The sequence below is a fragment of the Hemicordylus capensis genome, chromosome 4, assembly GCF_027244095.1.
Source record: "Hemicordylus capensis ecotype Gifberg chromosome 4, rHemCap1.1.pri, whole genome shotgun sequence".
In the NCBI taxonomy this organism is placed as follows: Eukaryota; Metazoa; Chordata; class Lepidosauria; order Squamata; family Cordylidae; genus Hemicordylus; species Hemicordylus capensis.
In genome coordinates, this window is record NC_069660.1 from 186,641,911 (window position 1) to 186,655,100 (window position 13,190).

A 13,190-nucleotide genomic window follows, 5' to 3' on the forward strand; every position below is an offset into this window, starting at 1 on the left:
ACACTGCCAAATGTAATGAAACATGCTGAGTCTGGACCAGTTTACTTGATCAAGTAAAAATCATGAATAAAAATGGAAATAACTTTCAGTACGACACTTTTCTAAATAAATATCTATTCATTAGAAGGAATTCAAAGCTTCACAGCAGTACAAAAATATGTACCACCTCCATCGGTTTAGAAAAATAGATCTGGATTAGAACAGAAAAGAATTTACTCCCAAATTTCTCCACAAATTACTTATGTATGGATTTTGATACTGAATTTTCACTGGATATTTCAGAATATTCAGATATTTGCTGGATATTCACAGAATATTTGATTATATTATAGTATCTGACACTATTTGTTTCTTGTATTTGATATTTGTATAGTTGATATGACAATATGTGAAGTGGCATGCAATGGATAACATTTATCTTTCCTCTCCATACCACTTCCCTTGTGCATCCTGCCTTTTTGTAAGTGTGAGGGTAGGGCCTGTGCCTTACTCTCCTCTTTGTATAGAGCCCACTAGAGGCATTATATATTGAATACTAATTGCTGTAAGATAGGTTGGGAGAGAGAAAATGTGTCTGTAAAGCAGGGTAAAATATAATAAATTAATTAATGACAGCAATATTAAATTATGTAATGATATTTAGTAGTTGACCATTGCCGGATTTCATATTCAAAACTTGCCAAAATCAAAAACCATCAAGAGAGCTACCTGCAACTCAGAGTCAACTTTTGATATAACGTTCCACATGCAGAATCTGAATAGTGATGTTTTGGCAAGTCTCAAATTCAGCTCAGATCAGGGTCACTAGCCTCTGCATTTGAATTTACAATTCTCAAGAGAAACAGCTTGAAATGCTGCTAATATTTGTTATTCCAAACATAATGACTATTCATAAAAACCAGGAGACACATTTACTGCCAACGTCCTCTGTATGTTGTGCTCACTTATTTGCCAGCTATATTTCAGCTAAACACTTAACATCCATACCAGAGCTGCATTAGCAGGTTAATCAATTAAAGCTTTAGTTGATTAGTCTGGATAATTCTAATTAGCGAGAACAAATGTTTAACTGAAGTGGGCTGTAATTTAAGCTTGTTTATTGTTTTAATCCACTTTGGCTCCAGTGAGTTCCTGTGACAGGAGGGAGGGAATCAAAGATCTGGGGTGCAACATCTTTTACAAGCCATAGGAGACAGAATTGGAAGTACTTTTAGAAGTACCCATTTCTTCTTTAGTGGATGATAACTTGACATAATGACACTGAGGTGTTCTAGACCAGGGATTCTCAACGTTGGGTCCTCAGATGTTTTTGGACTTCAACTCCCATAATCCCCAATCAAAGGCCACTGGGACTGGGGATTATGGGAGTTGAAGTCCAAAAACATCTGGGGACCCAACGTTGAGAATCCCTGTTCTAGACAATAAATTGTATCAACCTCATTGCTGATTTCTGCAGAAAATTTTGCTTCCTGTATAAATGATGTATATCCTATTCCTCACTTTTCTACCACGATTACCCCCAAATCTGTAAAAAGGTGGGAGGGAACCCCTTTTTTGCTGTGTTGAGCACACGAGGACTTTTCGCACATGTTAGGTTGCAGCTTGTAGACACTGTCAATGGGTTGTTGCAGGGGGGCCTAGGTAGAGCAATTACCTTCTCTGGGTAGCAACCAAGGAGGGTGGGGAGGGGTGAAGTTATTTTCATTTTTAACCTTCAAGCACAATTTTCCCTTTTTGGTCTTTACTCTTCCAGTCCAGTTCAAGAAACGTGCTCCTCCAATTATTTTTCCTGTCCCCACCATTCCCCACTGCAATCGAATCCAATGGGAGGAAGAGCAATGGTGAAGGGAAGAACAGTGGTTGATGTGTTAGCTGGAGGTTTCAGCAAGTCAAGGATCTCTTGATGGGTGAGGCAGAAACAAGTTCAGTTTCTGTTTGCAGTGAGATTCCAGCAACTGCAGGAAAGAGGGCATGCACCACAGCCCTCAAAGCTCTGTATAAAACAGAGAGACCAATGGTGGGGAAACTAGAAAAGAGTGCATAAGTGAATGCTGAAATGCCTCAGCTACCTCAGTTCCCTTTGCATGCATCTGAGTGTTTCAGTGCCACAGCTGAAAAAAGCATGGACATGACTATCAACAGCCATCAAAACAACATTAACGATCAGGAAAAAGACTAATATGATACTAGGCTGTAATGTATATATCTCTAAAAGCTATGAATATGGATGGGTATTTGGTGGTGGTGGCCTCTCATCTCCAGATGGTCATGAAGGAAACTGATTATCTAGACCCATTTCCAACTAGCCTTCGGGCAGGCTATGGGGTGGAGACTGCCTTAGATGGATGATCTCCCATTGGGAATTCACAGAGGAAGTGTGACTCTGTTGGTCCTTTTGGATCTCTCAGCAGTTTTTGATACTATTGACCATAGTATCCTTCTGGAATGTCTGGAAGAGTTGGGAGTGGGGGCACTGTCTTGCAGAGGTTCCGCTCCTACCTCTCAGACAGATTCCAGATGGTGTCGATTGGAGACTGCTGCTCTTCGAAATCTAAGCTTATGTGTGGCGTCGCTAAGGGCTCCATACTGTCTGCAATGCTCTTTAACATCTACATGAAACCACTAGGAGAGATCATCAGGGGATTTGGTGCAGGGCTTATCTTACCATCCAGATAAGATGGAGGTACTTATTGTGCAGGTAGAATCTAAACAGAATCTACCTGTGCTAGATGGGGTCACGCTTCCCCAAAAGGAACAAGTATGCAGTCTAGGAGTGCTTCTGGATCCACACCTCTTCCTGGTATCTCAGGTTGAGGTGGTGGCCAGAGGGGCTTTCTATCAGCTTCGACTGATACACCAACTGTGCCCGTTTCTTGAGATGAATGACCTCAAAAGAGTAGTACATACATTGGTAGCCTCCATACTTGACTTCTGCAATGTGCTCTATGTGGGGCTGCCTTTGTACATAGTCCGGAAACTCCAATTGGTACAGAATGTAACAACCAGGGTTGTTGTCTCTCTGGGTCATCTCAGAGAGACCACATCACTCCTTTGTTGATAGATCTACACTGGCTACCAATAGGTTTCCAGGCAAAATGCAAAGTGCTGGTTATAACCTGTAAATCCCTAAATGGCTTAGGCCCTAGGTATTTAAGAGAATGTCTTCTTCATTATGAGCCCCGCCACTCATTGAGGTTGTCTGGAGAGGTCCATCTCCAGTTCCCACCAGCTCGGCTGGTGGCCACACGGGGACAGGCCTTCTCAGTTGCTGCCCCGAGACTGTGGAATGCACTCCCAATACATTCCTCCCCATCTCTGACCATTTTTAATTTGCATTTGAAAACCCACCACTGCAGCCAAGCTTTTTCAGCTTTTTTAATTTTTAAGTTTTAACCTGTTTTTAATTTTTAGATTGCTGAAATTGTTTTAAGATTGTTATGTATGTATTAACTTGTTTTATGTTATTGTTAACCGCCCAGAGATGAAAGTTTGGGGTGGTGTACAAAAGTGATAGATAGATAGATAGATATTTTAATAATAAGAATTAAAAGTTCTACATAGAACAGCTTAACACAAATTTGAAAGTACTATATAAAACTAGCAGCACAGTCACACATCGCTCCTTTCTCATATCACATTTTGTTGAAAAGTGGCATATAGGTAGCATGTATAATTGTTGTTGTTGTTGTTTACACAGTCAGAGAGGTGTTATTGACTGGTTTGTTTTATCCAGACATCGAGTCCTTCCCAAGGACCTGGGATGGCTGAATTTTATTATCAATGTTGTTGCTGTTATTATTATAGATATCGTCGCAGAATATAGGCTGTTCCCAGTAAAGTTGCTTTTTGTAATTGGCTGATGGTGATTTCTGTAGCCCCTATGGTGTTGAGGTGCTCTTCAAGGTCTTTTGGAACTGCACCCAGGGCACCAATTACCACTGGGATTATTTTGGTCTTTTTCTGCCACAGCCTTTCAATTCAAATTTGTAGATCTTTGTATTTGGTGATTTTTTCTATTTTCTTTTTCTTCTCTTCTGCTGTCACCTGGTATTGCTGTGTCGATTATTTTCACTTGTTTTTCTTTCTTCTCGACTACAGTTATATCTGGTGTATTGTGTGGCAGATGTTTGTTTGTAGTCGGAAGTCCCATAATATTTTTGCACCTTCATTTTCTACAACTTTTTCCATTTTATGGTCCCACCAATTTTTTGCTACATGTAGCTTGAATTTTTGCAGATGTTCCAGTGGATCATCCCTGCTACCTTGTCATGCCTTTCTTTGTAGTCAGTCTGTGCGATCTTTTTACAACAGCTGATTAGGTGGTCCACTGTTTCATCTGCTTCTTTACAAAGGCAGCACTTGCTGTTCGTTGTTGATTTTTTTGACTTTGGCTCTTATTGCATTTGTTCTTAGTGCCTGTTCTTGTGCAGCCAGTATTAAACCCTCTGTTTCTTTCTTCAAGTTGCCATTCTTAAGCCATTGCCAGGTGTTGGTGATGTCTGATTTTCCACTTATACTGTGCAAATATTGACCATGCAGTGGCTTATTTTTCCATTTTTCTGCTCGGTTCTTGACTTGTTCTTTCTTGTAGGCCTGCTTGGTTTCATTCGTGTTGAATAGTTTCGCGTTATTGACCATTTTAAGTGCATCTTCTTCACTGTCCTTGATATATTCTCCAAGGCCTCTTTTCTCCTCCTCTACTGTTTGATGGACTTGCAGCATTCCTCTTCCACCTGAGCTGCGAGGGCAGTATAGCCTATCTACATCACTGTGGGGGTGCAGAGCATGATTGATGGTCATTATTTTCCTGGTCTTATGATCTAGCGTCTCTAACTCTGCCTGGGTCCAGTCTATTATTCCTGCAGTGTATCTGATAACAGGTATAGCCCAGGTGTTTATGGCTTGTGTGGTGTTCCCGCCATTGAGTTTGGACTTGAGGATTTTTCTAACTCTCCTGATGTATTCACTTCCAATTTTTCTTTTAACTTTAAATGTGTGTGCTGTTATCAGCCTGGAGGATGCCCAAGTATTTGTAATGTTCTTTCTCTTCCAGGTTCTTGATGTTGCTTCCATTGAGCAGTTCTATTCTTTCTGTTTTTGTTATTTTTCCTCTGTTCATTTTTAACACAGCACTTCTTATTCTTATTCTTATTCTTATTCTTATTCTTATTCTTATTCTTATTCTTATTCTTATTCTTATTAACCTGTTCCTCTAACCCACTGAGGCAATTTAGTGACACAAGCTCCATAACAAAAGGAACATTTTTTTTCCTTCCCTAACCTCTGATGGCTGTTGAGGCAGGTGGGTTTGGAACGTTGGGCCCCGAGAGTTCTGCTGCAGCTGGCCAACTGCTATCTGGATCTTCACTTTGTCTGCTGTCTTCAGTCTGGTCCTCCACTCTGTTGATGGACAGTTAACTGCCTGCTAGTCTCCTGGAAGATGAGGTATATTCACAAGCCAGCTGCTCCTTTTGCTGTTAAGCTTCCTGAAGGTGCAGGGGCAAAGCTCCTTTCATGAGGTACTCAGGACAGACACTCAATTCTTTTGAAGATACCGTGGGCAAACACAACCTTCCTATTACCCCTCAATCTTCCTCATGCCTTCTTCTTCAGTGTCTGCCCTCTTGCAGTGTTCCCTCTTGTTGGAAGTAAAGGACTTTGCGCTGTCTCTTTGCCTCAGACAGTGGAGGACAGACTAGTAAGTCAGAGGGCTAGAAGGTCAAAGACATTTGGTCATCACTTCCCGCTGCTCTGATGCTATCCCTTTGAAATGTAGATTGCTAATCTTAGGGGATTCAACTTCCTTCCTCCTTCTCTCTCTCTCTCTTGCTACCTGGCTGTTGACCTTGCAACATGGCAAGTCTCTTGCCCTGCACCATATGTGCAGAGAAGATGGTGAATCCATCTGCATCCATTTAGATAGATAGATTAGAGATCCTAAATCCTCACTTTCCTATCTAGAATGGAGTTCCTTAATAAATGCCTTTTATATTGATTTGAAACTAGCAATTGGCTCCAAGTTACTTTACTCTTAGCACACACGCATGCCTAACTAAATCCGCTGTGTTTGTGCCTCTGTGCACTCTGCTATATTGAAAAAGGGATTCTCTCACCACAGAGAATTTTCCAACACCTCTAACATGGATTCCCAGATGCTATTGACTACAACTCCCAGAATCCCAAAGCAAAAGCTATTGCAGTGGGGAATTCTGGGAATTGTAGTCAACAACATCTGGGAATCCCTGTTAGAAGGAACACTGCTCACCTCCCTGGGCTGGCTTCTTCCTTTTGCTCCTTCAGAGTTCTCTGTCCAACTCCCCAGCTGTCTCTCTCTGTGAGCCTTCTCAGACCCACTTTTATACTCCACTCCTCAGAATGTTCAGGTACAGCTGAACAATCTTATCCCAGATATCATCTAACATTAATTGGCTGACGCCTCCACCTGCAGAGATTCCTCTGATTTGATTTAATTTAATCAAGAACTTTATCTGTTGGGTTTCTTTTTAGACAGTTTAGGATGTTAAAACTGTCTTCAGTTTTGTTAAGACTACTGTCTAAACAAATAACGATACAACAAGCCAGCAAAGTAAACAGAACCTTCACTCATAAAAACATGTATGCCTCAGTAGAACACACAGGTCCATATCTTATTGCAACCAAACATTAGGGATGTGCAAACTGGTTCGGAACCAAACCGGTTTGACATCAAACTGATTCGGTTTGACGGCTTGATGACGAGCCAAATCCTCCCCAGTTTGGCATCGAGCTGAATCCTCTGACCTGTTCAGAGGGTTCAAAGTTTTTTAAAAATTTCTAATCAACTTACCTCCTCCTGGGGGCACTGCCATGGCCATGCAGGGTCTCCAGAGGTTCACCTCCCCTGCCTGCCTAACATTATTGCCAGAAATCGTCCAGTTTGTTCAAACCCCCCAAACCGGTACTTTGAACCCCCTGAACCGAACCAGGGGGTTTGAAGGGGTGCAAAACTGAACTAGTCCAGCCTGGCTCAAGTCCAGTCCGGACTCAAACTGAACTGGGCTAACTGGTATTGTGCACATCCCATTAACATTACATCAACATTACTATATAAACCAGCTAACATAGATGAATTCCTCATAGTCTTGACTTTGAACTACCCTGTGGTGGCTGGTAGTAAATATATAGTAAATATATTTACTACCCAGCACTGGTATTAAACATAGTATCCTCATATTGCAGATTGGGGGTTGAAGCTGAAAGCGAATGGCTTACATAAAGTCCCCTTGTAAGTTCATCATAGAAGTGATATGGAAACCAGGTACTTCTTGATTCATAAATCAATCTCTTAGCTACTTGTTTTACACTATAACCATGTTTAATTGTACATTTAATCACAATTCATTGTCAGTTATTTGTATTTACACAGTGGTAAGTTCATTCACAGTGGCTGACTTTCAGACTAACAGAGTGCATGAGGAAGAGTGTTTTCTGTGTGCAGTGGGGAGAGGGAAATTTTTTACTGATCTCCCTTCCCTCTATGCCTCCCAAAATTATGTCTCTGGGGGTTGTGGGGTCCTCAGGAACATATTTTTGGGAAGCATAGGCGTCTGCAGATGAAAGAGGGGCTTGGCATCCTCCTCCCCCATTGCACACGCGGAACAGTCTTCCACATGCATGATTTTATTCGGCATGTCAGCCACTTTCTTAAATATCTCTATCAGGCAATTTTACCAAATTTTAAGAATATGCAAATTTATTTAAACATCAGATTGATTAATAAAATAAAAGTCAGGTGATTAATAATCAAGCTCTGAACATGCCCGGGATGCTTGCCAGGATACTGATTAAGGAACTAATGCTGGAGTTCCTGTAATACAATGAAATACCATGGACATCACCAAGAGCTCCCCTTGCACAGTGTGACCAGCTGGCCACCAAATTCTATATCATTCACAACAGAGGGCAGGCAGTTCCAAATGTCAACACCTGACCACATCTACACCTCTAGTTCAGGTAGGTAAAAACTAGGAGTTGGATTCTAAGGAGCATGAGTTGAAGGAAGTTCATGGAAACAAACTTTCCCAAATCTTCCTCAGCAGAGCAGCCATCTGCACCCCCCTGAAAATCCACTCCTAAGGGTGGAGGGAGCACTCAGACCCATAGGGGCCATGGAGGGTGGCAGAGAAAGGGGGATTCGCAGAAATCACCCCCTTGCAGAAACAGAAGTGTCTTCCACACAAGAGCCACTTAGAATTGAAACCTAGAACCACAGCCCAATTAAATAAATTTAAATGTTATGAGATTTGTAATCTATTAATTAAATTGGAATATGAATAGAATAAACATTTCAATAAAATGCATATTTACTTAGGCATATTTTCCTGGCAAGAAAAGAGAAAATGCATTAACAACATGAGTAAAATAAACAATATCAAAGAGAGAGAGCAGGGCTTTGAGGCACATGATCAGGCCTCCCACTCCATCCAAACACTGGCACATAAAGTCACACAGAGTGACATATACATATAGCTGATAAACACCACTATGTATCAATCACCCACCCACATGCAAAAACATACACATGCAGCCAATCCACCCTATGAGCACACATGCAGAAAATGGTCAAGCAGCCTTGCAAAGACAACTGGTCTGCTGACATGAGGCTGAGCAAAATTGAAACATGTACCAGACTTCTTCCATCATCTTCCCATCCAAGTCCCCTTCTCTCCATCTATTGCACAATAAGAGGGACCTCAACAAGCTCTTCAAAGTGCTGCTGTCCTACCACTGCATCTGCACATGCCTCTTTAAGCATGCTAGGGGCTCCACGAAAGTTCAGCATATCATTGCCAGCCAAGCTTGTTGAGGCACTGGCTGCAGAGAACTGACAGAGGTCTGGGATGGGTTGGCCTGATGAAACAGAGCTGGTTTTTTGTTTTTGTTTTGAAGGATTTTTAATTGATCAATTCATTATCACTGCAATCCTAATAAAAACAGGGAATGAGTTGGTTGGCCCAAGATCTAACACACACACTGTTTTAACAAGAAGATGTATCAAACTGTATAATTCAGAATGAAAAGAATGATGTATTAATTAAGAAAAACACACTAAGAGCCATGACAAATGCAGCACTTGCTGGATTTAGAAACTTGGCCCAAATGGATGAGATGGCTGCATATGCTCATGACCCTAATCTACAGGTGAAGGGCATGAAAGCCAAGGCAATTTCTACAGAAAGATCAAATCATTTCCTCAATCGCCATTTAAGACAGCTCTTTGTGATTTAAGTCTGTTAGCAAGTATTCCACCTGAAAATCTAAACTCTAAATGCTACCTTTCCAAATGGATTGCTGAAGCATTTCTTCTCTTCTATTTCAATTCTACAATCAGAACTGTCAAGCTCTGCCTCAGCAACTCAATCAAACTTCGGCTGGATTCAGACATAACATGAAACCAGAGGTAAATAGCTCTGCAGACGTTCACCAAAGCCTGCTGCTTGATCACTGAGGATAATCCCAGCAAGCCCCACAGCCAGACTGTGGGCAAAGCGTTAGCACATCAGCGGAGCAGATGCAATTGGCCACGATCTCAAATGGGGCATGCTGAGCGTGATCGTGCATTTTTCACATGGACCACCCACCCTCAGCAGGAAAGGGCATATAAATCCCTCTAAATTCCATGCCATGCCAGCACTTCTTCTGAAAGCATTGGCACTACCCCCCCCCCCAAAGAGCCCTGCACTAAAATAGTCCGTCAGAAGTACAATCGATGGTGGGGGTGGGGGCTGGTTGGGGCACGATTTCCCTGTTACTCTGGAAAGGGAAGGGAACCTGGAGACTTCCTAGGAGAGGATATGTACGTATATGAGGAAGGGCAAAAGATGCTGGGGGGGGCGTCTGTTTCTCTGTGACCAGGGATGCTGTGGTGAGGGATCAGCCCTTCAAAGCAGTCCATGGAGATTTTGACACTCCATGTGTCAGAGCCAGATCAGGTGCACAGCCAGGTACATGGATGGATCTTTAAAAACCACGTAAAATTCCTGGGCTCTGTCTGGCATCATGCCGTATGCAGATCTGATGGTGTGATGAATCACGAGAAAGGGGAGCCCTGATTTCCAGTGACCCTGGGCGAGCAGGGTCATAGTTTGGGGACACAATCAAAGGTTCACATGTCCATATGGGTGGACGGGCTGGCAGGGGGCACGCTTTGACAGTTACTTCGCAGCTGTCACCAAGACAGGAAGACTTGGGGTATCTGTCCCCATGGCTTTCCTCCATACAGCAACCTGGCTCAATATACAGCCCAAATGGCCTCTTGTGAGAGAGCGGTCCATGGGAGAAAGGGATGTTTTGCTGTCAGGGATCATTAGAGATTTTGTTCAGCAAGTCTCTCCCTCCCTTCTGAGAAGGGGGTGTCCCCACGGCCTGGCACTCTCTTGAGCCTGTTCTGCTGCTGTCTCTGGGCACTCTGACTAGAGCACTGCTGACCCTGCTGACCAGCTCTGCTCATGAGTAAGTCTAGGGAGCACAAACTCCAAAGTGGAAGGGGCTGGGCCTCCACTGCCCCAAACGTTCTATGAAAAAAATAGGACTTAGCTGCTGGAGAATCCCTGCTTGGAGCTGCCTTTTCTACCCAATCCCTGGCACACACCCCTGCCAAATGTTCCACTCCAAAAGCTGTGATGGGATGCCCTGCTTTTTGTTGCCACCTGGAGTGTTTGATGATTCCTTCTTGAGAGCAAAGCACTTAGTGCCCATCACTGTCATTTGGTCCCCTTTTCCTCTACTTGCCAGGAGGAGGGAGCAAGGCCAGAGGCGTAACTAGGGAAAATAGCGCCTAGGGCAAGCACTGAAATTGTGCCTCTGTCCAAACAGGAATGATGGGACTTGTAGTCAAGAATATCTGGAAATCTCTGTTAAAAGGAACACTGTACCATCTAGACATGGTTGTTGATCAAAACCTGAAAACATGAGCCATCTCTGTAAAAGACTTAGATCAACAGTCAGGAGTTATGTGAGGATTCCAAGTGTCATTTTCTATGTCTCATCTCATTCTTTAAAAAACATGACTTTGTCCTAGAGGATCACCTGCCCAAATAGCCACTAGCAAAATAGGGGAAGAAGGTGGTGGTGGTGGTGGTGGTGTGTGTGTGTGTGTATAAACCAGTGAATGATTTCTGCCAGCCTTTGTCCTATGATGACTGTTAGCTCATGATGGGGTATATGTGCATTCAACACACTAGTGCTTACTTTGACACCAAGAGGGAGGAGGATACATTAGTTTGCCACACTAGATAGAGGCATTTGCAACAGGAGCAGACAGCCAAGTTCTGCCAGGGCCAAAACCAGCCCCTGCCAGACTAAGAAATCATTGTAATTTGCCCCTTCCTGTCACAAGCAGTGTGCTGTTCTTTTATTATTGACTGTAACTCTCAGATATCCCAGTCATGGATGGAAAATTAATTAACAAGAGACACATTTTCTACATGTAAGTTTCTTCTGTGCAGGTGCTGTGCAGAAACCCATGTGTAGTGACCGCCGGGGGCATAGCAAGGTTGGAATGGGACAAGATGAGATTTTAAAATGGGCCCCCAGCCCCTCAAAGTCCAGGGCCTCCACACACCCCAGACACCCAAGGATTTAAGTCTGATATTTCAAAATAAGTATGCTGCCTGGAAATATATTTCACTGAATACACACATGCACACTTCACAGTATATAGAGATATACACTGAGTACTATATATTTGTGCTACTTTTAATGCCTAGAACACACTAGCAATGCTAATTATTAAAATGGCCCCCTCACTGCAGATTAGCAAAGGAGACTTTCAACCATGCAGGGTGAGCCTATGTTTGTTTTCTCAGAATTCTGAACAAATTCAGTAAAGTTTGATTCCAGGAGGTTTTTCACACAAGTCTTTTAAAGCGCTTTAACACACATCTCCTCTGGAATGGAGGTGCTGCATTCACATGTTGGCCAGATTTACCCTGAAGTCCCAGCAAGTTATTGGTGAGCAGTTCACACACAAGAAAAATAAAATAAAATAAAATGAAATAAAATGAAATAAAAGCACAACACATGCTTCACAGTTCTCACTCAGACCTTCTGGGTTGCAAAACAATTTGAACATAAGTGCATTTATGAATGAATGAATGAAAATAAATAAAATATACTTGTTCCAGAAGTTTTTGTAATTTTCTGCCCTGAAACAAGCCACTTATAGGCCTTTTTAGATAGTTTTTGTTTTTAAAGCCAGCACATTTTCCAGTCTGTTTTAAATTAAATATTCAGAGGCTTCTCAGTCTCGCTCCACCCCCCATATCAAAGCCCTATGGCAAGCAGATTCCTATAGGGTTGGGGGACCACAAAAAGGAATTCACAGCCTACCTGGCAAAAGCTGTGCTGGATGGTCTGGGCAGAGGGTCTGCTGCTGCTGCAGAGAACTCTGCCTGCTTCCTCCTTCTTGGCTTGCTTGGCCTGCCGAGTACAGGCTTCAGGGAGGCCTACTCAGAGGCTTCTCTGGAAGCCCCGCCCACCCGCCGATCAGCTGAGAGGCGGGGAGAGAAGAGCTCTGCAGTTTGCAGGCCTTGCCGACCCTAGGCCTGGCCGATCATGGAGGCAAGTGGCTGCGGGGCCCTGGGGCTGGGCAGGTGGGCAGGTGGGCAATGGGGTGGGGGTGGCAGGAACTGGCGTGGTGCCCCCACCTCAGTGGCGCCTAGGGCACGTGCCCTGCCTGCCCGCCCAGTTCCACTTATGAGCAAGGGACAGGGTGGGAAGAGAGAATGCCCCTATGTGACTGTGCTGCTTGACAGGCTGACAAGCCTGGGATGGAATGTGGCAGCATTCCTGTTGCTGGGCAACTGCATTGCTGGATCAGAGACAGGAGAGGCTGGGCTGCTGTTCAGAGAGGAGGCCAGCAAGAAGCACTGCAGCATGGAATGGGTGCAATCCCGGGCACATCTGTGCGGCTCCCTCTATGATTGCAGTTTGAAAATGTGTGTATACACTATTTAATTGCCTACACACACACACATAGACGAGGCCCATTGTTGACTGGGAAAAATCATTTTGCATAGATTACACTTACAGAAATGTTCAATAAGTTAAAGATATTCAGTAGAAAAGGCTTTCAAATTTGTAGGATTTCAACTTCAAACTGTACTCATTTTATTGAATTACCATATCTGGTAAATTTGAATGATAGTAAA

The 13,190-nt window shown here is 43.2% G+C and overlaps 1 protein-coding gene across 2 annotated transcripts in view; it reads left to right on the top strand.

Moving 5' to 3' along the window:
• Window positions 1–5,408: 5,408 nt before the first annotated feature.
• Window positions 5,409–13,190, top strand: part of LOC128324144 (uncharacterized) — a 35,288-nt gene continuing 27,506 nt past the window's right edge. The window contains exons 1-3 of one of the 2 annotated variants that reach the window (XM_053248348.1): window positions 5,429–5,445; window positions 7,219–7,297; window positions 9,371–9,439. Coding sequence is in view for 1 of the 2 variants with exons in the window: in XM_053248346.1 (XP_053104321.1) it covers window positions 7,287–7,297 (11 nt within the window). In the remaining variant the exon portion in view is untranslated. Of the gene's footprint in view, window positions 5,446–7,218; window positions 7,298–9,370; window positions 9,440–13,190 lie in introns of both variants that reach the window. The other variant, XM_053248346.1, reaches the window with a different exon arrangement.